A 24791-nucleotide genomic window follows, 5' to 3' on the forward strand; every position below is an offset into this window, starting at 1 on the left:
ACTCTGGTGAGATCCCACCTATAGAGTTGCCTCCAGCTCAGGGGTCCAGCATCAGAACGACATGGAGCTGCTGGAGTGTGTCCAGAGGAGGCCATGGAGATGCTCTGAGGGCTGGAGCCCCTCTGCTCTAGAGACAGGCTGGGAGAGCTGGGGGTGTTCAGCCTGGACAAAAAAAGACTCTGGGGAGACCTTAGAGCCCCTGCCAGTGCCTAAAGGAGCTGCAAGAGAGCTGGAGAGGGACTTAGGACAAGGGCCTGGAGGGACAGGACAAGAGGGAATGGCTGGGAAGCCAGAGGACAGGGTTAGATGAGATATTTCAAAGAAATTCTTCCCTGTGAGTGTGGTGAGGCCCTGGCACAGGTTGCCCCGAGCAGCAGTGGCTGCCCCATCCCTCGAAGTGTTCAAGGGCAGGTAGGATACGGCTCAGAGAAACCTGGTCTAGTGGAAGGTGCTCCTGCCCTTGGCAGGGTGTTAGAAATGGAGGAGCCTCAACTTTTGTTCCAATTCAAACCGTTCTGTGATTCTACAAAACAGAGAATGAAACAGCCTGTATAGGGGGCGGGCCCCTGCTTGGTCTCCCCGCTCCCAAATACCTATCCCATGCAGAAAGCTGCATCACCTGGGCCAACAGCGTCCCCCCAGCCCCACGTCCGGGCTGAGAGACTCGGCAGTCGAGCCGAGCCGAGCCGAGCCGAGCCGAGCCGAGCCGAGCCGAGCCGAGCCCCTCCCTCTCCGCCTCCTCGCCCCTCCCTCTCCGCCTCCTCCCCGGGCTATATATGGATACGCGGCGGGTATCTCTTCTACTCGCTGGCTGCACCGGGGTTGTGGGCTGGGGTGCGTTTCTCCATCCCATGGCCCTACCCGAGTTCTGACCACGCCTTCCACCATGAAGACCATCATCGCTGCCTATTCCGGGGTGCTCCGAGGTACCGGGGGGGCGGTGGGAAGGGGTGGAGATGAGCCCTGGTGCCCGGAGGGGGATGCTGCGGTGCGGAGGAGCATTGCGGTGTTTCAAGGGCTGGGGTGGGAGCAGCACTGAAACACTCAGCTTTATGATATTCCCCATTTCTTGGGCCGCAGGGATGTTGTTCTAGGGCAATAAGCAGGGGGAAGAGCGATGTGCAATGGCGGGGAGGCAGCTGCAGCTTTTCTTGGGTTGAGGATTACAAGTCTCTGCGCAGCTTTTGTGTTTTAGAGAGCTCGGAGGCTCCGGCTGCGCTCCTGGGGCTGATGGAAACGGCTCTGGTTGGTCTAAGTGAGTTTGCACCTTGGCAAAATGTGGGCGTGGGGCACTTGCGTATAAGCGAGTCCTTTTTTCCCCTTTTCGTGATGGTAGAAAGAGAAGTGTAGTAGTTTTATCGCTACTGCGTGGCTGATAAAAGTTTAGTCTCAGCCTTATTTTTATAGAATTATTTAGCTTGGAATAAGACCTCTTTATCAAGTCCAACTGTTCCATAATACTGTGTTCCCCACACCTACATCAACGGGAGAGGAGAAAAAGGGCAACACATTGCTAATTTTGTTGTCTTATAATGAGGAGCTGAAGATTCAGTGCTCAGTAGGAGCTTTGTGGTAGCCAGTTCCTCCAAGTTTGCTTTTACAGCCCTTCGTGCTGGTCAAGTGACTTGTTGAGAGAAGTGGAATGGGTGTCAGTGCCTGACACCCGTCGTGGGCAGAGCTGCTGCAGACACTGAACACTTCCCTGCATACTGGAACATGCTGGTTAACGGCTTTGGAGAGACAGTATAGGAAATCACAAACCACAGGCTACCTTGCCTGCTTGTAAAGGCATCTCAAAGGATCTTGCAGGAATAAATTCAGCAAGTCTGCTGGATCGAATTTTGTATCCCTTCTGCAAGGATGCTTGTCTAGAGAAAGGTCAGGATTTGCAAAGAGTGGGGGCTTTGTGTGAAAATGCACTTGGACAACGATTTACCCCGTGATTTGTGGAGGGTCCTCGAGTGATTGCTCTGTGTTGTGGAAGGCTTTTTGCCCTCAAAAAGCAAACTGCTAATACCTCCTGGGATGAAGAGACCTGTGAAATGGCTTATTGATTAAGCAATCGTAAGCAGAGCTGAAAGGACATGAACCTCGTGAATTAACCCCTGAAGTCTTGCTTTTGCACTGTCCTGCCCAGTCCTGTATCTAGAGCTGCTGATGCTCATCTCAGCCAGAAGGATTTTAGAGGTTGATCTGAAGGATCAGTTGTGAACCGACTGGGGAGAAGACCTGCATGTATTTCCTGTATTCAGCTCTGTTTCTTAAAATAACTTTGCTTGCTTGCACAACTAACAGAGGACAAGTTATGTTTTCAGTTGAGAGAGGTCATTTGAATTAGCAGCATCTGAACTGTTCAACTGAGAGTTAACTGCAGCCTAAGTGCAGAGAATAAATAAATCAGGAACCTGTAAAATATGTAGGGTTGACCTGAGACCTTGGCGATCACCTTGCTGGCACTGGCATGTTAATGATAGATCTAGGACACATGCATAATTCAAAACGGAGTGTGGTTTAGGGACAGTGATTGGCCTCATCTCTGGATAATCCTGATTAGCAATGGAAAGCTGTCTTAACTCTCCTCAGGTCAGTTTTCCTCTGAGGCACCTCATGGGGATCCTGCAGTGATATTTGTGCTTTTTAACTTAATTCTTTGTGTGTTTCTGCCTGGGGAGATGGGGGAGGTTGCCTTGGTGACTGCAACATCCACCAACCCCTTGCCAGTGCTGTAGCCTGCCTGGGCAGGAAAGCACAGGTGCCTCTCAGAGGAGCTCTGACTCGGGCTGGGTTTTGGGGATAGTGATGTGGGACCCTGCAGATCAAAAGGTTCATTCATGGGACCTCATGTACTGCTTGATCATGTTTGACAACTTCTCCCACTACAGAGGATGTGTAGAACAAACCCACTAGGCTTGTTTTATCCTATCTCCCTGAATATTTTTTTTCCAAGTATCATGCTTGCTGGCTTTGGGGTGAGTATGTGAATGGCTCATACTGTCCTTTAGTCTTATTGCTTTCCTGGCATCTGGTTTCATCCTGGTGATTGTGTATTTTGCCTGAATTAAGTCTTATCCTATTTTAAAGACAAGTAAAAAAAAAAAGAGTGCAGGCATCTGCCTCCATATCCATCCCTGTGTATATGCAGAGGAATGTCCTTGGATATCAACCAATATTGCAAAAATCAGAACAGGTCTTGGACCAATACCTAGGGTTGGATAATGCTCTGAAACACCTGCTCAGGTAGGAGAGGTTGTGGTCTCCTGATCTTGACCTGCCTCACTTTGGCCATAGGATGCCTAGGAGGTATCCTCTTTGTGTTTGGCAGAGCAGCAAGGAAGTCTGTCTCATCCCTCTCTCCTGAGGAAAGATGCCAATATGGCTGGAACACTGAAAGGCTGTCCTGTGCTGAAGTGTCTTTTCTTATGTTGCTTCATCTGTCAAGTTTGGGATGAGGAAGATGATTTTGCTTAGCTTTACCTTGGAGTTAGCCTTACACTGCGTGTGAGGTTTACCAGACCTCAGTTCTGCTCTGGGGTGGGCAGCCTGGGAGCTCCTGTTTTGGGGGAACAGGATCACTGCTGGCTGCAATCAGGTGTTTTCTCTTGACAAAGTTGCTTGGGAGGTGGAGGTCTAGGCTTGCCCATATGAAACCCCTCTTTCAGAGCTCCCATGTGCTCTGGACACACTGATAAGCTGTAATATGATGGGTCATTTTCTCTTATCCAGACCTGTTTAGTCTTGCTAACTTAAATCTGTGCTTGTTGGCTGGTCTGGGGCAGCTGGGTCTTAAGGTTACATCACTTTAACCTACATACAGCTGTGAGTGTGGAGACTAAGGGCCGAGTTTAGTACTGTGAGTAAATGCAGAACTAACATGAGAAATGTCATGACAGATTTGTTTATTGGGTCTGGAGAATCCCAGCTCCTTTGTAAAGGAGCTGATACAAATTTTTATTTGCATGTCCCTGTTAACAATGTTGTTGACCTCCAGTTGTAGACACACTGTACTGCAGATAATATGGGATTATTGAGTAGCTTCTTGGGACAGGAGCAAACTGTTCTAAAGCTGTGTACAGGGCAGGATAACTATACTCTGCTCTGGTTACTCATTAGTTTCTTAACAAATTTTTTTACTCTATAGTGAATATGTTTGTGCTTGGGGCACCCAAGTAAACCCACAACACAGAAGAACTTGTGTTGCTGAAGGGGTTTTACAGGTGTAGCAGCCTGCTATGTGGACTCCTGCTCTTGCATGGGAGGCTGAGTCCTCCTGAATATTCTAGTATTGGTCTGTTTATCTTATCTAGCTTTGTTATGCCTTCAATCTCAGCTCCTCTGCCAAATATGTAGCTCAAAATGTCCATTTGCAGCTTATGCTTTGATGGATCTAATACGGTTTTCCTCTAAATAAGATGTGTGAAGCAGTTTAATTCTTGGCCGAGAATTAACATGCTAATTGTCTGGAAAAGGTAGCAGATGAAGCTTGGCTTTAACAAGGTTTCAGTGTATTTTTAACTACATGTAACACTTCCTCTCAGTTAATTTCTTTGGCTGACTTTTAATTAAGTCCTGTCAGTTGGGTTTTTCTGGTGCCCAGGTGTGAAGTCCTGTTTACTTCCACTCTTGGGATCTTTGATTCTGCTTCCCTGCCTATATACATGTTGTTTGTGTAATTTATCTGAAATAAACTGTGCTGAAAGGGCATCAGATGCTGAGCCTGTATTGCAGGAGTCAAATGCTTGGTCAAATTATTTGCTGACTCCAGGATCTCCTTGGTAGCAACTCCTGCATTTGATATTTAATGGAATTAAATGATAAAAGTGTAGTGAGCCCATCACCAGTTGCAGGATAGTTGGCTAATGTTCCTGAGCTTCCTTGGAAGGCTGCAGATGGCTGCCATCTCTGAGCAGCAGGGATGTCTCCTGGAGAAGTTGCTACTCTGTCCATCACGACAAGGAACATCCTTGAGAGCCATGCATGGCTTAGTGCAGGGAGTATCCCATCAGTTTTCCAGGGAGTGGGCTGCAGTGTGATCTGGGGTGCTTAGGATCTCATCTGAGATGAGGAAACCTGTTGGTAAAGTATGTCCTGTGTAGACATGGTTTGCCAAGGCTGACCCCAACAGTCATGGAATGGCATGGGTTAGAAGGGATCTTAATGATCTTAAGGATCCCCAGTCAGGCTTTCCAGTTCTAGAACAGGTATCCTGGAAAATGCTCCAGGGACTGTGCTGCATGGCCAGCACAGGACAAGCTACTATCTTCAGCAGTAGAACATGGAGGTTTTGGGTTTCTTCAGGGTCCATAATATTTCCTTAGGAAAAGACTGATAGTAATGGATACTGCCTACGCCAGCATTTTGTATCCTTGTGCCTTAGAGTTAATTGTAGTTACGTCTACTGGACCCTTTTAAACTAGGTTATTAGGATAATCTGTTTCCTGAAAGTTAGAGAAAATGCCTTGGGCTTTTAGTATTTGAAGGGTGCTTGGTGTGGGTCCACAGGTGAGCCCTTAAGAGGAAGTATTTTCTCTAATGGACTGAACCCAAGTGCTAGTGTTGGGTTATTCTTCTGTGACTGAGTGCCAACCCCCCTTTTCCTCCCCCATTTCTGTTGACTTGTCAAAGCTCTTCTGCTGTGTCACTAGTAACTGGCCTGGTTTTCCAGAGCATGGAGGGTCTTTCCAAAAATGCTTCCTGGCCACTGAAGGTGAAAGGATGCAAGGCTTGCATGGGAGGTTGAATACACAGTGTCAGGTCTGACATGATGAATAGCAAGCTCAGGACTGTCTGGAAAGGTTTGTCTTGGCACTAAATCTGTAAATGGCTGGTTGATGAAATGGGTTCATCTAGAGTCTGCAGGTTTGGTGCAAAGGTAGACCTGATGAACTTGCCAGGTGACTGACCATTCCCACAGCCCTTTCCTTTGCTATGGAGCGTCTTTAATTTCTTAACTGGGAATTAAATGTTAATATTCAGCCCATGGTAACTACTGAGTTTTCTGGTGTGGAGAATCTTGTTCTCTTTGAAGGGTATCTTTGCTTTCAGCAAATAACTGACCCAGGACACCACTTGTCCAAAGGCAGTGCTTAGAGCTGTCTGTCAAACCACTGCCTTCCCTCTGTCTGCAGAAGTTGGATGTGAGCTTCATGTGGTTCGAAAAACAAGTTGACAGGTTGACTCGTGCTACCCAGTACTGGTCTATTTACAGGGCTGGCAATGCCTACAATTTGTTCAAACATCTAGAAAATGCTAAAGTACAAATTCTCATTTGGAGGGATAAACAGTTCTTCTCTTTGGGAAGAGGATAGGGATTTAGCTGATCCAAGGCTGGAGTGTTGGGTTTATGAAGCCAAAGAGGTTTGGTAGTGTAAATGCAGGTGCTAGAAGAAAAAAATTACATGGGACTGGGCTTTTATTGTTGTTGCAGCGGGGATTTCTGCAACATGTATAGATAGCAAGGCCCGTGGAAAGAAATAGGGACAGATTCTTGATAGATTTTTTAGCGATTTTTATTCTCCAGCCACATGGCTGGGGGACTGACGAAGAACTGAGCAATCACGGGACAAGCAGGGTCCTCCCCGTGCAGGGGAATACAAAACAACCAATAGGGAACAAGATTGACCAGGGAGTAGGGAAACCCCGTAGGCCATGCCTCTACTCCAGGGTCCCCTCCCCCTGGACCCCATGCCAGGGGGGAGGAACCCCAACATATTGTGAGTCATAAATCATCTCCAAGACTTCTGGCTTGTTTTGAGGACATAGGCATAAGGCCAGAGACACCACTATTGCTAAAAGCTTTCTTTAGACTAGTATCTGGTAATCCTCAGTCTACATCAAGTTTGTCCATGTGCAATTTTGTAAGATTTTTGGGATAGCAAGTTCCTGGAGCTGTGGCCCCTTGGCAAGAATTGAACAACCTGGTCTAGTGGAAATATTCCTGCCCATGGCAGGGCATTGGATTGAGATAAGCTGTAAATGTCTCTTTGAGTACATACCATTCCAAACCCAAAGATTTCTTTTACCCTTGAACAGGCAACTGGCTTTGTAGAAAAATGGAGTGGAGTTTATCCCTCACCCCCCATTTGGGGATTTACTGCTAGATTTTACAGCATGGGATTTCTGAATCTCAGTGCTTAGATACTCTAGTGTGGCAAATCAATGCATGGTGACAGTTTAACTCAACATATTCTCCTGTCTCACCGCAGAAACAGGAGAACTACTTGCTGGATTCATTCTTAATACTGCAGTATATTATCTTGTAAAGTACTGCCTCCAGCTCTAGCTCCTACTTCAACCTAGATTAGTGCTGTAGGTTCCAGTTTACTGGCAGTTGTAGTGGTATGATCTATCCCAGCCTAAAACTTGGTCTGCTTAGAGTAATTAATGCCCAACCCACTGCTGGGATTGTCCATGTAACATGGACTAAGCAGAACCAAGGGTCTGAACTAGGTGGTCTGGCTCTAGATTTAGACTGCAGCCTTTGGTGTGGCTCCCCCCTGAATACTGCCAGGGATGAGGCATCTGTGTTTCACCACCCTCATAGTAAAAAACTTCTTTCTTATCTAATCTAAACTGACCCTCATTCCTATGAAACAGATCCTTTACATATTTAAGGGATGTGTCAGTGAGAGTGTCTTTGTAGAAACTACCAAAAATCCTAGTGCCTGCTTATACCTAGAGAAGCTATTTTCAATCAGTTTCATTTGACTGAGTGTGAACACTTGCTATGGTATTACCACTAGCAGGGTCATATCTCATCAGCAAGGACCGAACCTCTTCAATGTAATAGCTTCTTTCATAGTCCTTCTAATAAAAGGCTGATCCTTAAACACAAAAGGAAATATGTAAATATATTTGATTTGTATTTTGGCCAGTTATTACGGTGCTTGTAAATAAAGTAACGAAGAAAAGTGAAGGAAGACCCACTTGCAAGTGCTTCTTTCTGGAGGCTGTTGAATATATTGTCAAAGGCTGCAGTGGGTGGTTCCTCATATAGAAAGCAAGTCTTTCACTTCAGTGTTTTACCCACTTTTGGTTTTCTCCCCACTTGAATATCTTAAGCTTCTTCAAGAGTGGCTTTCAGCTCCTTCCTTCTTATTTACTGCTTTAGGATTGCTGATAGTTTTCTTTACTCATAGAACTGTGGATCCTCAGGGCTGTATACTGAGGTGTTGCTCAACCAGCCCTTGGGCTGTGCTGAGTAAGGCTGGAGCACAGAGCTTACCTTGAACAGCACTGGGAGCTGTGCAACAGGCCTTGTGAAGGGTGGATGAGAACAGCTCAGACCACAGCCTGGTGTCTGCTTGTGTGTGGCTTGAGGCAGCTGATCTTTATCTATTGTGAGGTCATGGGGTTCCCTCTTACCAAACACCACTTCGAGGAACTGGCAGTTTGAGGTGAGGGTATGTGTTAGGAATATGTGTTAACATCCTCTGCATTTTTATGGTCAAGTGAACAGAGGCTTGCTCAGGTGGGAACTGGTGGTTACCCATTAATCCCTTTCAGTATTCTGAAAAAAGCTGGATGTTTGCAGATGGCAATCCTTCCTCTTCCAGGATGCTCAAACTCAATGAAAAATATTAGCTTTTAGCAAGCCTTTCTCTAAAAGCAAACTGCATATTTATCTAAAAAATCTTATAAAAAAAAGTTGAACTTGATGATCCTTCCTTTTATGATTCTATTTGAAAGGAAAAGTATTATTACCTTTGCTCAGTATGCAAATGTTACTGTATTTTTTTTTTCTTTCCTTAGGCACAGGATCGGACATTCTTTCTGCTCTGCAGGATTTGTTCTGGCTATTGAAATCCAAAGCAGAGAAACAACTTCAAATCATCTCTGTGCTGCAATGGGTTCTCACTTTCCTTATCATGGGTAACAGCTTTTGGCCTAAAGCAAAGGGGTTTGGCTGTAATTCTGGAAAAATTTTAATGCAAAAATGTTAACTTTTACATAAGTGTTAATTACTGGATGTGTACTGCAGCAGGGTAGTTCCTGGGGTGCGTGGTTATTATAAAACAGTTACATTGATATTTTCAACGATAAATGAGTTTTCCTGGCTCTAGAAACTCATAAGAGCTATGGGAAGACTGACTGATGTTTAGCTCATGTCTGTCTACCGTGCAAATGAGGCTGAAACAATTGGAAATGTCTTACCTGGCTCATTCATGGGAATATCCACAGAGATTTTTCTTAGAAGCAGCTGGTAACTGATGTGATTGTGACAGGAATGCCTTCCTCTTGGCTTGGTCTCCTTCCAGGAGGTACCAGAGATGGGCAAGGAGTGGTTGTGTTAGACCAGTAAAAGAGTAAAGCCTGTTTGTCCCTGGGTACTTGGATTATGTGAAGTCTCGGCCTGCTCTGCTCCACTGGATTGTTAATAATTAAACTGGAGAATAACTGCACTCAGCATCTGTCTCACTGTACCTTCCCAATTCAGTTTGTGCTAAAATGGTAATGTCACTTGTAGGTGGGATCCTTGGCACCCTGGTGGGATGGATGGCTGATGTAGAGCTGGTGTAACCTGTGGAAGATGTATGTAGCTGTGGGGAAAAAACCCTTGATGTGAGCCACAAAGACATCTTGGTGTTCATCAAGTCTGGTGAAGCAGCTGCCCTACTTGAAGATATGAGATGCCTAGAGGCACCATTAAGGGGAGGTTGAGGTTTTCCAGAGCTCTAGAGGAAGCTGCCTCAGCCCTACATAAGGGGTTTTTAGACAAATCCAATTTGATTGAGGATTAATGACATCAGGCTTTGACATAGATTCAAAAGGCAAGGGGTGTAAATGGTGACCAAAACCTGATGCAACCTTGTTTTCTTCTTTCTTGCACCTCTCCAGGTATTGCTTGCACTTTAATCCTCATGTACATACTGTGCACAGATTGCTGGGCGATTGCTGCTCTATATTTAGCCTGGCTGGTATTTGACTGGAATACACCAAAGAAAGGTAAATATTACAGAACAGATCATTGCTGTTAAAGTGTCCCTGTCTCCATATTTGGACAAAGAAGCACTTCCTTATAATGGATGACTTCCCTTCTTAGTGGGACTTGGCTGAATCACTGACCAAAAGCATTATTCAGTGAAGCATTTAAATGTCAGCCCTTGGCACTGCAGGTTTTATTGATGCTGAGGGCAATACAAAATTAACATTCACTAATATCTTGCCATTGCTGGCTTTTACTAGCATAAGGCACAGGTTCTTTCTGTAGTTCAGAAAGATCTAAAGATTCAAGACCTTGCTGTCCTCTCCAGCTCTTGCAAGGTTCAGATTATGATGTGATTATTAAGATGTAGCTCCTCTATGGAGTCAGTGTTGCTGCAAATTAAGCAGAAGACTTTATTTCAGAAAAAAACCCCAACCCTGTGGGAGTCAGCAGTGGTGACAAGCTTTGGCAACTACTTTTATAGCCAGATTAGCACAGTTCTCCATGGCCTCAAGATGACTGAAATCATCCAGGATTTTGGCCTTTCCCAAAGGTTGAATCTGAATGTTTCTAGTTTGAATGGTAGAGTTGTCTACTGTGAATTTGTAGTCAGGCCTTAATTTCCTTGAAGTACCTTATATTCAGAGCATGCACTGATTTCAGTGAATGATGCAGATGTCCCACATGGAGGAATGAAAGTGTTGATTTCTCTAGTGAGACAGCAAATGCTGAAGTCCTCTAGGCTTTTTGATGGACAACCATGTGGAAAGAGCTTTAAAAGCATGATTCATTTTTCTCAACAGGGGGAAGAAGATCCCAGTGGGTGAGAAACTGGGCTATATGGAGGTACTTCAGGGATTATTTTCCAATAAGAGTAAGTAAAAGTTTAAGTGTATACCCTGGGATTTAACTGCTTCAGTGCCTTGTACTGGCACTAGTCTGTCTGTGACACTGAACCATAAGCAGGACATGGCTCAGTTACCATTGCCATACCATTGCTGCTTGTGGCAGCTGTGGTTAGAAAATCTGAAATGTATCACCAGTGGTGGCAAAGTGATTGCCAGAAGCTTCTGTTTCTGGTGGTCTTATCAGATTTCTGGAGGCAATCTGCAATCCTTGTTCATCTCTCCAGCTTCTGGAGACACTGGCACAGGTTGTCCCAACAAGTGGTGGCTGCCTCATCCCTCAAAGTGTTCAAAGCCAGGCTGGATGGGGCTTGGAGCAGCCTGGTTTAGTGGAAAGTGTCTCTGCACACAGGAGGGAATTGGATGATCTTTAAAGTTCCTTCCAATGCAAATCACTCTGTGATTCTCTTCTGTGCTGCAGCAGAGTCCTGTGTAGTGCTTGACCCTAACACTGTTCCCCTCTCATAAATCATAAAATATAGCCCAGTTCTCCAGTAACACTTCTGCTCTGGGATGTATTGGGCCAGAATATCTGGGACCCCTGTGCACTAAAAGCCTTAGCACTTCTCAGGGAGCAGTGAAATTTGTTCTCAAGTCTGTTTGCTTCGGAGAAGGGGGTTTTCCAGCAGTGGAAATAGCTTCAGTTCTCCAGCTTGTAACTTGCTCACCACATACTTGTATTTTTCCTGCTGGTTCAGACATGTTGCAGAAAGAGGACAGGGCTGCCAGGCTGCTCTGGGACTGCAGAATTAGCTGGATGACTTGGAAGGGAGCAGGGGTCAAATTTGGCGAGGAGGAAACTCGATCCTCTTTGGAAGGGCACACAGCTGAAAGGACTATTATGTAAGGTTGTTGGCAAGTTTTATTTAGCTTGAGTATGAGGAAGGGACTTTGATACGGCTTTTGAGCTACCTATCCCCAAGATAGTCCAGCCTCAGAAAGGAACAGGGAATCCAATTCCAGCAGGATGCCAAAGCGGCTTAGACTGCATTCTTCCTTTGCAAAGTCACTTGAACTCTCAGGGTGCCTGAACGTGCTGCTGGTGAACAAGCCTTTTGTTGTACTCTTAGAAACATAGAACCATTTAGGTTGGAAAAGACCTTTAAGAGCAAGTCTGACCATTAACCCAGCACTGCCAAGTCCACCATGAAACTTGCTGTTGTTAACAGGTAATTCTTGGCAAGCCTAAGTGTACATGGAAAAATTCACTATGCCTGCACAGGCTGGAAGTCAGCCTGGGTCTCATGGCTGACAGAGAACTGAGCAGGCTCTGCCGTTGAAGATGGGTGTCAGATTGTGTTGTGTTTTAGTACCAAGTCCTCAGTGCTGCACTAAACATTGCTGCCTTGGATATTGCTGAAGTGGGCTCTGTTATCCTGGTGACTTGATTCCAAAGTGTCACCTGTAGTGCTGGTTCTGCTGTTTCATCATTCCTTTAATGGCACACTTATCATTGTCTTCATGGAAATATGCTCTGCAGAAGCCCTGCAGGTCAGATCCACTGTGGATATTAAAAGTGTCAAACAGCTGGCTTGTTTAAGTAGGTTTAGAGATGAGATGGGGTAGATAAACTAAACTTTGCAGCAGTTTTTAGGTAAATACTTGCTAGTTCACATGGCCCATTTGTGAGAACTCCTTATGGGTTTCACCTTTGCCACTAAGGGGGAAGAGCTGTGCAAGGTGTATGGAGCCCACTGGTAGTTCACAGGCAAAGGGCAGAACATGAGGGCTGACAGCTGGGAGATGACTCCTGCATGTGTTTTGGGGGAACAGCCAGCTGGCTGCAGGGTTGGTAAAAGCTGCTACAGGGATCTTAGGGCAGAGAGGTGCTAGAGGTGGTTTTCTGCAGTTATGGGACTGATCTTACAGCATGAACAATGAATAATATCTCTGGGTATTAGGAATGGTACCAAGAACTGGAATGTCTTGGGCTTGAGTTTGCTAAGAGCATGGGAACTCCTGGGTTAAACTAGTTACCTGTTCTTGGTCAAGAGGGAGATGGGTCTACAGAGGATCACTTGTTTAAATGTTCTCTCTGCAAAAATCCCTTTTACTGGATCCTGATCTGTGTAATGGCTCAGCAGGGTTTGGTTTGTGTCCCTGGCTCATGGTTTGTCAGGGCAGTCCTCTGCTGCATGTGCCTCGTCCTGTGCCATGTGTCCACTGAGCACTGCAGGGATGGATCACACCAGTGGCAGTCTCACTGGTGGCATTTGTAATGCTGAACTTGGCTCCTGCAAAGTCTGCACATAGAGCTGTGGTAGCTGCATCCATACCTGCACAGGTACCACATGTGTTGGGCTATCAGCTCAGATTTAATTCATAGAATCACAGTACAGTTGGAAGGGACCTTAAAGCTCATTTCATTCCACCCCTCTGCCATGGTCAGGGACACCTTCCATTAGCCCAGGTTATTTCAAGCCCTGTCCAAGCTGGCCTAGAGCACTTCCAGGGATGGGGCAGCTACAGCTTCTTTTGGCAACCTGTGCCAGGGCCTCATCACCCTCACAGGGAAGAATGTCTTCCTCTTTGGCTTGCTGTATTAGAGTAGCTGCATGAGAATCAAGCTCTGCTTTGATGTTTGTGCTGATTAGGCTGGTCTCACTGGAGTCAGCAGTGCCTCCCAGCCTGAAACACCAGAACTATTGTACCCATACCTGGAGATAGGTGGTCATGTTTTGTAATACCAGGTGGATTTGGAAAGCAGCCTGAATCTGGCTCAGTTATTCAGCATGAGCAGTGGTTGGCCACATTCTCTGGGGCTTCATGCAGGTGCTCTAACAGTAATAAGCTATTTTAGGGCACTAGAAGCTTAAGTTTGTCTGCTGGTTAATGGCTGGCCTTGTAAATAGTGCTTTAAGCTAAGCAGTGCATGAAGCAGCTGGGGAACATTCCAGTGAGCTGAGTCCTGGACCTGAAGCAACAGGTGAAGCCCAAGCCCTTGCAGGTGTATGCATGGTGCTGGACTGGAGCAGACAGATCCCAGCAGCCTCCTGAGCACATATGGCTGATCTGAGGATGTCATGCTGGGAGTGCCATGATTTAAAGGTTTTATTTAGGTAAAGAAGCTGTTACCTGAGCATGTGAGCATCTCCATGGGCAATAGGACTCCAGGTATCCAGGGCTGCAGACCTTTGCCTCACCTTTGTCAGGCTGTGAGCACTTCAGGTGTGTGGAGGGAGACTGGATGACTGCACTGGGGGAGTGGGAATCTGGCCAGAGCAGGAATTGCTGCTAAAAGTGTCTTTTTTTTTTTTTTCTTTTTTTTTCAATTTTTCTTGTATTCTGTGTCTTGGCTAGCTTCCTGGAAAAGCTCCTCCTTAATTGTTGTATGTGAGTTACAGAATGGAAATAGAGGGGTTTGATTGCTGTGTCTTAACCTAGTGTAGTGGAAGGCATTCCAGCCCATGACAGGGGGTTAGAACAAGTTGAGCTTTAATGTCCCTTCCAACCCAAGCCATTCTGTGAATTTGTGATGTATATAATACTGGGAGCCTCGTGGGGGGTCTTCAGGTCCTGGCTTGCACTGCTGGGAAGGTAAGATGATTACTTCCATAATGTTGCTGGGTGTGATGCAGCTAATTGCAGTTCTTGGGTTGTTTTGCAAGCTTACATGCTCATGAGAGCTGCTGCTTGGATCCTGCAGGATGAGCTCTGGTTTTCTGCTCTTTGCATGCTTCCATAGTCAGTGCTGCTCAGCTCCCATCCAAACAACTGATTTTCGTCCTGCTCTTTGGCTCCTGGTACTACTGCTGAGCAGCAGTAGTTCTGCAGTCCCCTTTCTCCTCTACTGAATATGCCACTGTTCCTACAAATAACATTGACAATATGGTTCTTTAGCTGTATCTAGCACTCAAATATTGACACTTGTTTTCTTTACACTATTGCACTGGCTTACTGCTTCTATAGGCTGGCTTAGGTCTGTGCATAGAAATCTGTTATTATTAGACAGGTGGATGAACTTTGCTCCCAGAGAAACAGGTTTGGTCTCTTAACAGCAGCTGGGAACAGGTGTTAGTGCAATGGGGGGTGAAGGTTCAGCTTCACCCCCAGTACTGATTGTCCAGCTGGGATGCAGCAAGGATGTGCTGTCTCTGCCTTATCATGGGAGCACTGAGGCTCCAAAGAGCTGTGTGGGACTGGAGAAGACCTTGAATGTAAAAGGAAAAAACAGCTGGAGTTTCAGAACAGAGTTGCAATAGTGTTCAGTGACAACTACAAGAATTCCTTGGGGCAACCTGGTAACACCGTTTGCTTCTCAAGGGGAGATGTTCAAAGAACCAGCAGTGAGTGATCAGCCTCCTGAAGAGAGCTTCTGGCATGGAATTATAGAATGGTTTCGGTTGGAAGGGACCTTTAAATGCACTCTAGTTCCAAAGCCCCATCTTGTGCACTTCACTGTCTTCACTCTTGCTGGAGTCTAAAAATAAGTGACTTACAGTACTTCAAGAATTCCTGCTTCTAGATTAAATTTAGGGAGAGATGAAGGTGTTGGCAGGTCAGACCCTCCTGAGGCTGAGTGTGCATTAGCAGATTCAAGACCTCCACTTGAAAAGAAGTGCCCAGCCCTGTCTGATGTCTGTTAGTCTTAGGTTCCCTGGCTTGACTTGAGTGGAAGAACACATAGAATCACTAAGGTTGGAAAAGACCTTGAAGATTGAGTCCAACTATTCCAGTGCCTTTTGGGAAATTTTTCCCTAATACCTAATCTAAACCTCCCTTGGTGCTACTTGAGGCTGTGTCCTCTTGTCTTGTCACTTCTTACCTGGCAGAAGAGACTGACCCTCATCTGCACCCCCCATGTTTACCTTCTGTGAGCCCCTGTGTTGTGGGACAGGTGTAGAAGGCAGTGGCAGCCTGCATGGGACAAACAGGGGAAAAGCATATATGTATGAATACCAGGCTAAATCTTAGCCTTCTCCCTTGCTGTTGTTGAGTTGGATCCTGCATACCCCTTGCCCACCTCCTGCAGTGGTGTGGGTGATTGATTGTCATGGGTATTGCCAACCCTATGGCTCCATAACAGGAGCTCTTGGAAAACAACCACAGCAATAAGACTGCAGCTTGGCTGGGGCTCCTATGAGGTATCCAAGCAATGGGCTCCACTGGGATCTGGGTGTCCTTGCATGTGGTGTAGGGGCTGGAGCAGGAGAATTCTTCTGTATGTGTGGCTCTGCCAAGATCAACATGCAGATGCCTCGTGCTCCAGAATGACAAGGACAAACCCTGTTTCAGCTGTCTGTCTTATAAAGGAGCTGTGCTTGGTGCAGGAGAGATAAGAGGCTTGGAAATCACCACCTTGCTCTGACAGGAGCTTTAAGGAGGAGTGTCTGCTACTTGTCCAGCCAAGCAACATGTGTCTGTATCTACCAGGCCTGGAGTCATAAACTCAGAATATTGTTTAGGTTGGAAAAGTCCTCTAAGATCATCAACTCTAACCATTCTGCCAGAAGTGCCAATCTCACCACTAACCCATGTGCCCAGGTGCCACATCCACACAGCTTTTAACTCCCTCCAGGGATGGGGAGTCCACCGCTGCCCTTTGCAGCCTGTTGTAGAAGTCTCTCTACAACTGAGGAAGAGCTTATAGATGGAGTGGTTGCTTACCATATCACTACTTTTTTTCATGGACAGTGGTGTTTGGTCTGTAGTCTGTGATCCCTGTGTGTTGTAACTGGTCAAGGGGGCAGCCCTTCTACCCTGGGAAATGAAAGCATAGCCATCTGCTAATTGGGAAAGAAGGGAAAAGGGATTAAAGGATGACTTGGTGTGATATAGGCAGTGAGGCTCTGCAGAGCTGTTGCAACCACAAGCCTCTGTGCCCTCTTCCTGGAGCTCTACATGACTTCAAAGCCAGAGGAAGTTGTGCTGAACCTGCTGCTGCATCATGCCTGTATCGCAGCTGCTGTTTTAAATAGCACAGGAGCTGTAGCTTCATCTAGGGGCAAGGCTGAGAACAAGGAGGAGGGAATCAAGTTTCTTGGCATGCTGCTTTTGTGTGTTGCAATGGTACTTCAGCTCCCTGTAGCATGATCCAACAGAATGGACTTGTGTAGTGCCAAAACACTTCTTGTCCAAGGCAGTGGGGTGTGTAATGCTAGTGTGACATCTTGGAAATCTGGGGCTTTTTTTTTTTCCCCCCTATGGGAACTGATGCAGAGTGGCCTTTGCATATGCAGTTTGAGAGATGGGGTGCCAAAGCTTCAACTTGTAGGTCTGAGAGCTGAGAGCACTGTTGCAGCCTGAAAAGAGGAGATTTTTAGATCAGATATTAGGAAGAGATTGACTCTTAGGGTAGTGAGGCCCTGGCACAGGCTACCCACAGAAGCTGTGGCTGCCTCATCCCTGGAAGTGTTCAAGGCCAGGTTGGACAGGGCTTGGAGCAACCTGATCTAGAGGAAGGTGTCTCTACTCATGGCAGAGGTTTGGAACTGGATGATCCTTAAGGTCCCTTCCAACACAAAGTATTCTAACATACAGGAAAAAAAAAGAAATTTGATCTCTATTTTTGTAGGATGATGCAGCAGCCCTGCTGTGTTTTGTGCTGTGGGCTCCCTCAGACTGCATGTGTACTGCCTGGGGAAGATGCTCTGACACATGGCAGTATTGGTACCAGGGAATGGGTTGTTCCGTGCTAGCTAAGACAATTGTAGAGAGTCTCCATGCTGTGCAAACAGAGGAGCAAATGGTTAGGAATATTGCACAGCCTGAAAACAATATGATCACAACTCCTAGAGCATGTCCTGCAGGAATTGGAGATGGCTTGAGGTGTCTCATTTACCCTTTGGCATGTAGGCCAGGGCAGAACGTCTTAAAAGGAGGGATTGTTTCCAGTGGTTACCACCCTTCTGCACATTTTCCCACTTGTAAGGTGGCCAACAGGCGCATTAACTGGTTGGCTCTTTTTTTCAGGCATTTAGTGAACTTGCTTCTGCTATGAGACAGTGATGTTCATGTTCTTTCCCCCTCATACTGGGATGTGAGCCACTAATGTGCTGAGACAGGGCCTGGAAGGAGGCATAGCTGTGGCTACAGGACTGAAGAACTTGGTCGGTTTGGGCAAGAGGTGTGTAAGAATTCCTTAGGAAGGAGTAGAGCAGCAAAAGGCCCAGGCTGCAGCAACCCAAGCCCTATTCCTGCTTGGCTGGCAGGCTTCTTGTGTCTGAGATCAGCCTGTTTATCCTGCTCCCTTTGTTCGGGAGGCTGTTCCTACCAGAGCCTCTGAAATCCAGAAGCACCCATACATGAGCTCTTAGGCTGTTCTCCCTGGTGGGAAGAGAGACAAGAACTGGGGAATATGACTTTTTTTTTGCTTCTCCCATTTTTACTTGAAAATATCAATCTTCAATTGAGCTCTTTTTTCTTTCCTAGCTGGTTAAAACCCACAATCTGCTGACCACCAGGAATTACATTTTTGGCTACCATCCACATGGCATCATGGGCTTGGGTGCCTTTTGCAACTTCAGCACAGAGGCCACAGGTGTCAGCCAGAAATTCCCTGGGATCCGACCGTACCTTGCTACCCTGGCTGGGAACTTCAGGATGCCCATATTGAGGGACTACTTAATGTCTGGTGGTAAGCACAATCATACTGTGCCATTTCTGCTCATGCCCTTGCCTCTGAGCTGTCTTCACCTCTTTCAAGTGACAAGCTGTGTTGGAAGCTCAGGTAGCCACTTCCTGCTGGTAGTATCACCCAAACATTGCTTTCATATAGTTGTCAAGAGGAAGCTATGAATAAATGTGAGAAATCCTGTCTAGTGGAAGGTGTCCCTGTCCATGGCAGAGGGTTGGAATAGGTGGTCTTCAAGGTCCCTTCCAACCAAAACCATTCTGTGATTCTGTGAATATGACTAGTTTGGGCTGCAGGGACTGCTGCTCCTCTGTGTTCATGCTTAACTCTAGGATACTCTTGTCCAAAGGCATAGTAAAGATATCTGACATCTGTAGTTGTAGAAGGTGGAGACATGGAACAAAGTTGTCCAAGTTGTTGTTACAAGGTACAGGAAGAAGTTGCACTGACTGAAAATACTGAGTAACCATGGCCAGCTCAGCTCCTGGTCTCACTACCACATGACTTGTCACACATCTGTGTTTTGTGGTGGTGGTGGATTCTGTCTCCACCCAACTGCACTGCTGGGTGCCTGCCAGGGTAAAGATTCTGAGGTATTTCATGGTTCCAGCTATTCAGAGAGCCCCTTCCCTGAATGTATTCCTATAGATGGATCACACGGATTATGCAGTGATGTAAGTGTGCTGAATTACATTAATAGGTCTGTTTTAATGGAGTCCAGGATTTTAATGCTTGGGGCTTGTAAGTTATGACTGGGCAGAGGAAGCAGATTTTAAAATATCAGTAAAGTGTTCTTGCACAGCCTGAGCTTCCTTTTTGGAGTGAGGATGCCTGTCAATTAGATAGAGATGAGGGAGTAATACAAAGACCATGAATTGAACAATCTAGGAACCTGTTTGCTGTTTCTGTAACTGATTCATCAATAAATGACTTTAAAATAGATATCTTAGTAAGTACCACGCCTGGGAAGATGACAGGAGTAGCTGTACCTGACTCTGACTTGTTAGAATTGACTATTTCTGAGATTACTGTCTTAACTGAGGGAGAGAGAGACTAACTGGATCTGGTGCAGAAAACGTGTTTGTCCCTATGTAGAAAGGGCAGTATCTCAAGCTGGTTTTTATCTTCCTGCACTGATGTTAGTTGCTGTGTGAAGTCCATAATTTGGGAATTCACAGAACAGCACCACATGAGAAGTTGGGATCTGCTTTCCAGTCCGTCACATCTGCAAATTTAGTTGTTGCCTAAGTTTCCATGCAGCCTTTCTATATTTAAAAAAACCATCTTCAATCTGTTCAGTATGACTGGCAGACAAATCTTGTGGCCAGCCAGAGCTGCTTTCTCCTTTTTGGAAGGAAGGTGGGAGTAAACACTAGCAATGTCATTGCTGGCTTGGCTATTCCTGAGTGTTGTGCTTCCTCCGTTCCTAGGATCTAATCAAGACTACAGATGTGATGAAGTTAACCTTCTGAAAGCCATAATTTGTCTTCACTTTTCTATCCTAGAACTTAAGGGTTCTGATAAAAAGGCCTTAACATCACTTGGAAAGTACTGATAATTCCCTCAATCCTTTTCTCTGTGGATGAACCACTTCAGGTGAAATTATAACAAATCCTAACACTGTACCAATACACACAGTTGGTTTACAAGTAGTAAGAATTCTTAATTTTACAGCCTACTAGAGGTTAAGGTATAGCAGGGATCATATAACGCATGAGGAGATTACCAGAAAAACCTGTATACTGTGTGAATGTGCTGAAGAGCAGAATTTATCTATTGCAACTTGTCTCCATGTCTCACTGCACTTTCTGAAGGAACGATTTGGTGCTTTGAGCAGCAGTAATCTCCTCCTTCTAACAAGTGTGAAAGAGCTGAACATAAATCTGTTGCCAGGCCTGTGTAGCCAGCATGAGCCTTGGTGTGGAGAATGGGAGAAGGTTGAAAGTTGGAGCAGTGAGTATAACCTGAGCCTTTCAGAGGAAAAACGATCACACTTGATCTGTTCCAAGTGTGGTCTGCTCTGTTCATATCTGGAGCTGGGATAGGTGATGACCCTGGTGCCCAGATAGATATCAAGGCTAGCAGACTTGTCCTGTCTAAGCCCCCAGGGCCTGTTCATCATTTAGTTCTTGGCTCAAGTAATGGGCAAAAAAAATGGCCATGAGATGTGCAAAATCAGCTTCTAAGATTAAATAGTGTAATAGGGCAATGACCTAAAGTACTCAGATCAGATGTGTTGTGTGATGGGAATGTAAATGCTGGCATCCCACTTCTCCTTGGCTTATTCTGGCCAAAAATGAGAGGCAGGAGCAAGCTCAGACACCAATTGTAGGATAAAAGCAAGAGTTTAAAGAGCAGACAATCAAATTTCTTCACATTTTTAGAGCAATACAGAGGGAATTAAAGATGCTGTCTTGGGGTTTTCATTTCCCTGGAGTGGGGACTGATGCTTTAGGGCAGAGATTGCTTACTAAAGCTGAAGGGAAGTCCTGCTCTTTCCAGTGTGGTATAGTGGGAAGGACCTTTCCAGACACTTTCCTCAGAGTGTGGACTTATGTAAACACACTGTCCCATACATCCTTTCCTTCCCAGGACAGCAAAGGATTGCAAGAGCTTCATGTTATTTCAGATCTGTCTTAAAGGTTTATCCATTTATTCTTTTTGTATCACTAAAGTATGCTCCTGCATCTATTCTACTACCTAATCTTGCTGAGGAATTGGTCAAAATCAGACACTTTTATCCATCAAAATAACATAACTGCTTTCTTTCTCACTAAAGGTAAACCAAATCCTACTGTAAAGTTTACATGGAGGGAGGATGTCTAACACCAATGCCTTTGATATCACTAGGTACAGAAAATCCTTGCTGAAGTCTTTTGATAAAGGGAAATTTTTGAGAGCTGATGTTTGTGGAGTTTATGACGAAGTCTAGTGCTGCCAGGTCTATGAACTGCTAGTTTAGTTAAGGAACAGGTTGCCTGCTAATACTACCCTCTCTGACCACAGGGAGGTTTGACATCTCAACTTGCAGTTGAGCCATAAACTTTGTGCTGTAAGTATGAGGAGATCCTGAAGTCACCAGCCAATCATGTAACGTGACCCTTGTGTCTGTCTCCTTGATCCAGGTATATGTCCTGTGAACCGTGATAGCATAGACTACATCTTGTCGAAGAATGGCAGTGGCAATGCCATCATCATCGTGGTTGGAGGGGCAGCAGAGTCCCTGAACTGCACCCCAGGGAAGAACTCTGTGACACTAAAGAACCGGAAAGGATTTGTGAAACTGGCCCTACGGCATGGGTAAGGGGCAGCCTCAATGCTGGAGCAGTACGGCTACCATGCAGAAGGTGCTTTTATGTGAACAACTTGGGCTAGGTGAAGATGTCCCTGCTCAATGCAGGGGGATAGGACTAGATGGCCTTTAAAGGTCCCCTCCAGTCCAAACCATGCTGTGGTTGGTTCTGTTCCCTTGGAGGGATTCTCCTTTCTGCAGTTTTGCTGTGTTGTGTGGATGTTTGCCCAGAGTGCCAGGCATGAGTGTCCTTTAGCTTCTGCCCCTGAGCAAGGTACAGGGGTTAGGGGGATCCCTGGGACAGCAGGAGGCTTCCAGGGCAAGGAGAGGCAGGTGTCAGTAACCTGCATGGGGTGATGACCTGTGCAGTCCCCCTGATCCCCATGTGTCTGAAAGGAGATGTCCATCAAAAATAGGAGTTGAGTATATATGGAAGCATGTCTAGTGCCTGACTGCACAGTGTTCCACAGGCATATTGTCAGTACAATTCTCTTGTATGCCTTCAGAGTATATCTATTATGTCATGGCAAGTCTGGCTGGCTTACGTCAGTACCTTGTGCTGCAAAAAAACCTTTGGGCAATGTATCAGCAGCTGTGCAACCTGGCAGAACACACAGCAGCAAGTGTGGGGCTCTCCAACTGTGGTCATATGAACACGCATATGACAGTCCAGGGGGTGGGGTCCTGACATCTTTCTGTCTTTCTAGAGCGGACTTGGTTCCCGTCTACTCCTTTGGGGAGAATGAAGTGTACAAGCAGGTGATCTTTGAAGAGGGTTCCTGGGGAAGATGGGTTCAGAAGAAGTTCCAGAAGCACATTGGCTTTGCTCCATGCATCTTTCATGGCCGTGGCCTCTTCTCCTCTACCACCTGGGGGTTGTTACCTTACTCCAAGCCCATCACTACTGTTGGTAAGGTTTTGGTATAAACATGCAGTGTGCCTCTCTAGGTAGCAGAATACTTGAGTCTGTGCTGTACACCTGCTGTAGTTGGAGTCTTGGCTTTCCCTTCTATATAAAACCTTCCAGCAAAACTGAGAATGAGCTAGAAGAGTTTCCAGAGGTTACAAGCCTTCAATCATATTCTGCTTCTAGGCAGTCTTGCAAGAGACCTCTTTCGGGGGGAAGAGGCTGTATCTCTACTTTCTTTGGCCTTGGGTAGCTAAAGTCAGAAGCAACCTGGCCCCCCATGCTCCTGGAACTGGCCAGTGGGTTGCTGTCTGACAGCTGAATCTTGAAGCCAACTCTAAAACTTGGATTTGAGTCTTCCAACCCAAAGCAGCGAGGCTTTGAGGGAGGGGGGACAAAATGGTCAGCTTTGCCTTTGTGGTGCGTATAGGGGAATACATAAGAACTGACTCCTGGCTTCTGTTAATTGAGGAGGGATTTATCACTCTGCTGTAAACAGAAGGGGGATTTCCCAGCCACCTTGGACAGTAGAGGCATTCGTGTAGCTAAAGCAAATCTGGTATTGCTGCAGATGTGATGTGCGTCCTTGTGGTGGGACAGTTATGCTTCAGAGCCTTGTAAAAACTGGGAGGAATCAGGCAAACCTCTGCTATAATGGCAAACTGTGCTGTGCCAGAATGGATGTGCTGAACTACGATAGCTGTGTCCATAGAGGACAAATATCCAGGTTGTGGAAGCATTTAATCTAATGTGGATTTGTCCCTTTTTTTATCAGTTGGAGAGCCCATCACCATCCCTAAAATCAATAATCCATCCCAGAAGGATGTGGACTTCTACCATAGCATTTATGTGGACTCCCTGATCAAACTCTTTGACAAATACAAGAGCAAATTTGGCCTGCCAGAGACTGAGGTCTTGGAAGTCAACTGAAGGCACTGGCTCAGCAGCACCTCCTTCTTTCAGAACCAACAAATCTTTTCCAGGAGTCCATGTTGTCATTGTGTACTTGAAAGCATGTGTGGGTGTATGTATCCTTTAATGCAAGTGTTTAAAGTATTGCTAGACCACTTTTAAAAATAATAAAGGCTTTGCTTTAGAGAAATCCCATTACAAACATCTTTTTATACAAAAAAAGCACAACTCCCCATTGTTGGATTGCGAGGATTTGGATGGGGTAAATGATTGCCTTTGTAGTCTGCTATATAATGCTGTTGGATGACCAGCAATGGATTAGAAACATTCCTACAGATACTGTACCCACTAGCACAAGCTATTTTGGGAGAGTAGGATCCATCTGGTTTTCAACCTAAAAAGCAGCAGGTTGATTTGAGCAGCGTTGCAGTTTTACAGGCATGTTGCACAAGAGCCCTGTTGACACATTCTTATGTAGCACAAGGGTATTTCTGCTTTGGAGAAGCCCATTCTGAAAGTACAGTTGGGCTGCCAACCCCCCTGGTGTGACATCTATGACAGATGATGCAGGAAACCAAGTGGGAAGAATTGGGTGAACCTTGATCCATAGTGTAGTGGATGATTTTGTGGTTGTAATTTCACCAGTGTATTTGAAATGTCAGTTTAGAAGCAGGTATGTCCCATGTGCAGAGGCTTGTAGCTGGAAATATGAGACTTCTTCATAGCCACACTGCTCCAAGGATAAGCTCTAGGAGCAGTGGGATGGTGCATTTGTGTAGCCCTGGTGTTGCAGACCTTCAGGGTAGCCCACAGAGGGAAAATGAAGTGGGACTATTGATGCAAGTGCTTTGGATCCCAGAAGTATTTGGGGAAATCTAGAAGTAACTTCTGGCCAAAGACAGCTTCTAATTACTCCATCCAGTGAATGTAAAGGAGTAGCCTTTGCACACATAGGGTCTAAAGTGACCTACTCTTAAAAGTATTTACAAAATTTTTATGTGGATGTTAACACTGCTTGTAGTGAGATTTCTTCAGAGTACAGTTTATGTATAAACCTGAAACATTGCACTACTTGCATGTCTGACCTGCCTTTTAAACCATTCAGTTGAGTGTGTCTTGAGCTCTAAAATGTGCCTTTCTTCCATGCAAGAGGATGGTACTTCACATTCCTGGAATCTTGCCTCTAAAGACAAATGTTCATCTGTCATATTTGATAGATTATTGTATTACAGAGTATCAATTTTTGTACAAATTTCTAGAAATAAACTTGGGCAAAAATA

General features: G+C 45.7%; 1 protein-coding gene across 1 annotated transcript; it reads left to right on the plus strand.

Annotated features, from left to right (window-relative positions):
• The first annotated feature begins 757 nt into the window (after positions 1-757).
• DGAT2 (diacylglycerol O-acyltransferase 2) lies at positions 758-24791 on the plus strand. The gene is made up of 8 exons (XM_042021198.1): positions 758-926; positions 8749-8868; positions 9835-9942; positions 10726-10796; positions 18199-18403; positions 21526-21700; positions 22400-22602; positions 23375-24791. Exons 1-8 carry the CDS (start codon positions 887-889, stop codon positions 23527-23529), a joined length of 1077 nt encoding a protein of 358 aa, XP_041877132.1. The 5' UTR covers positions 758-886; the 3' UTR covers positions 23530-24791.

Source organism: Corvus kubaryi, unplaced genomic scaffold (assembly GCF_017639235.1).
Source record: "Corvus kubaryi isolate FWS band 111438036 unplaced genomic scaffold, C.kubaryi_AGA036_p1.0 37127, whole genome shotgun sequence".
Taxonomy (NCBI): domain Eukaryota; kingdom Metazoa; phylum Chordata; class Aves; order Passeriformes; family Corvidae; genus Corvus; species Corvus kubaryi.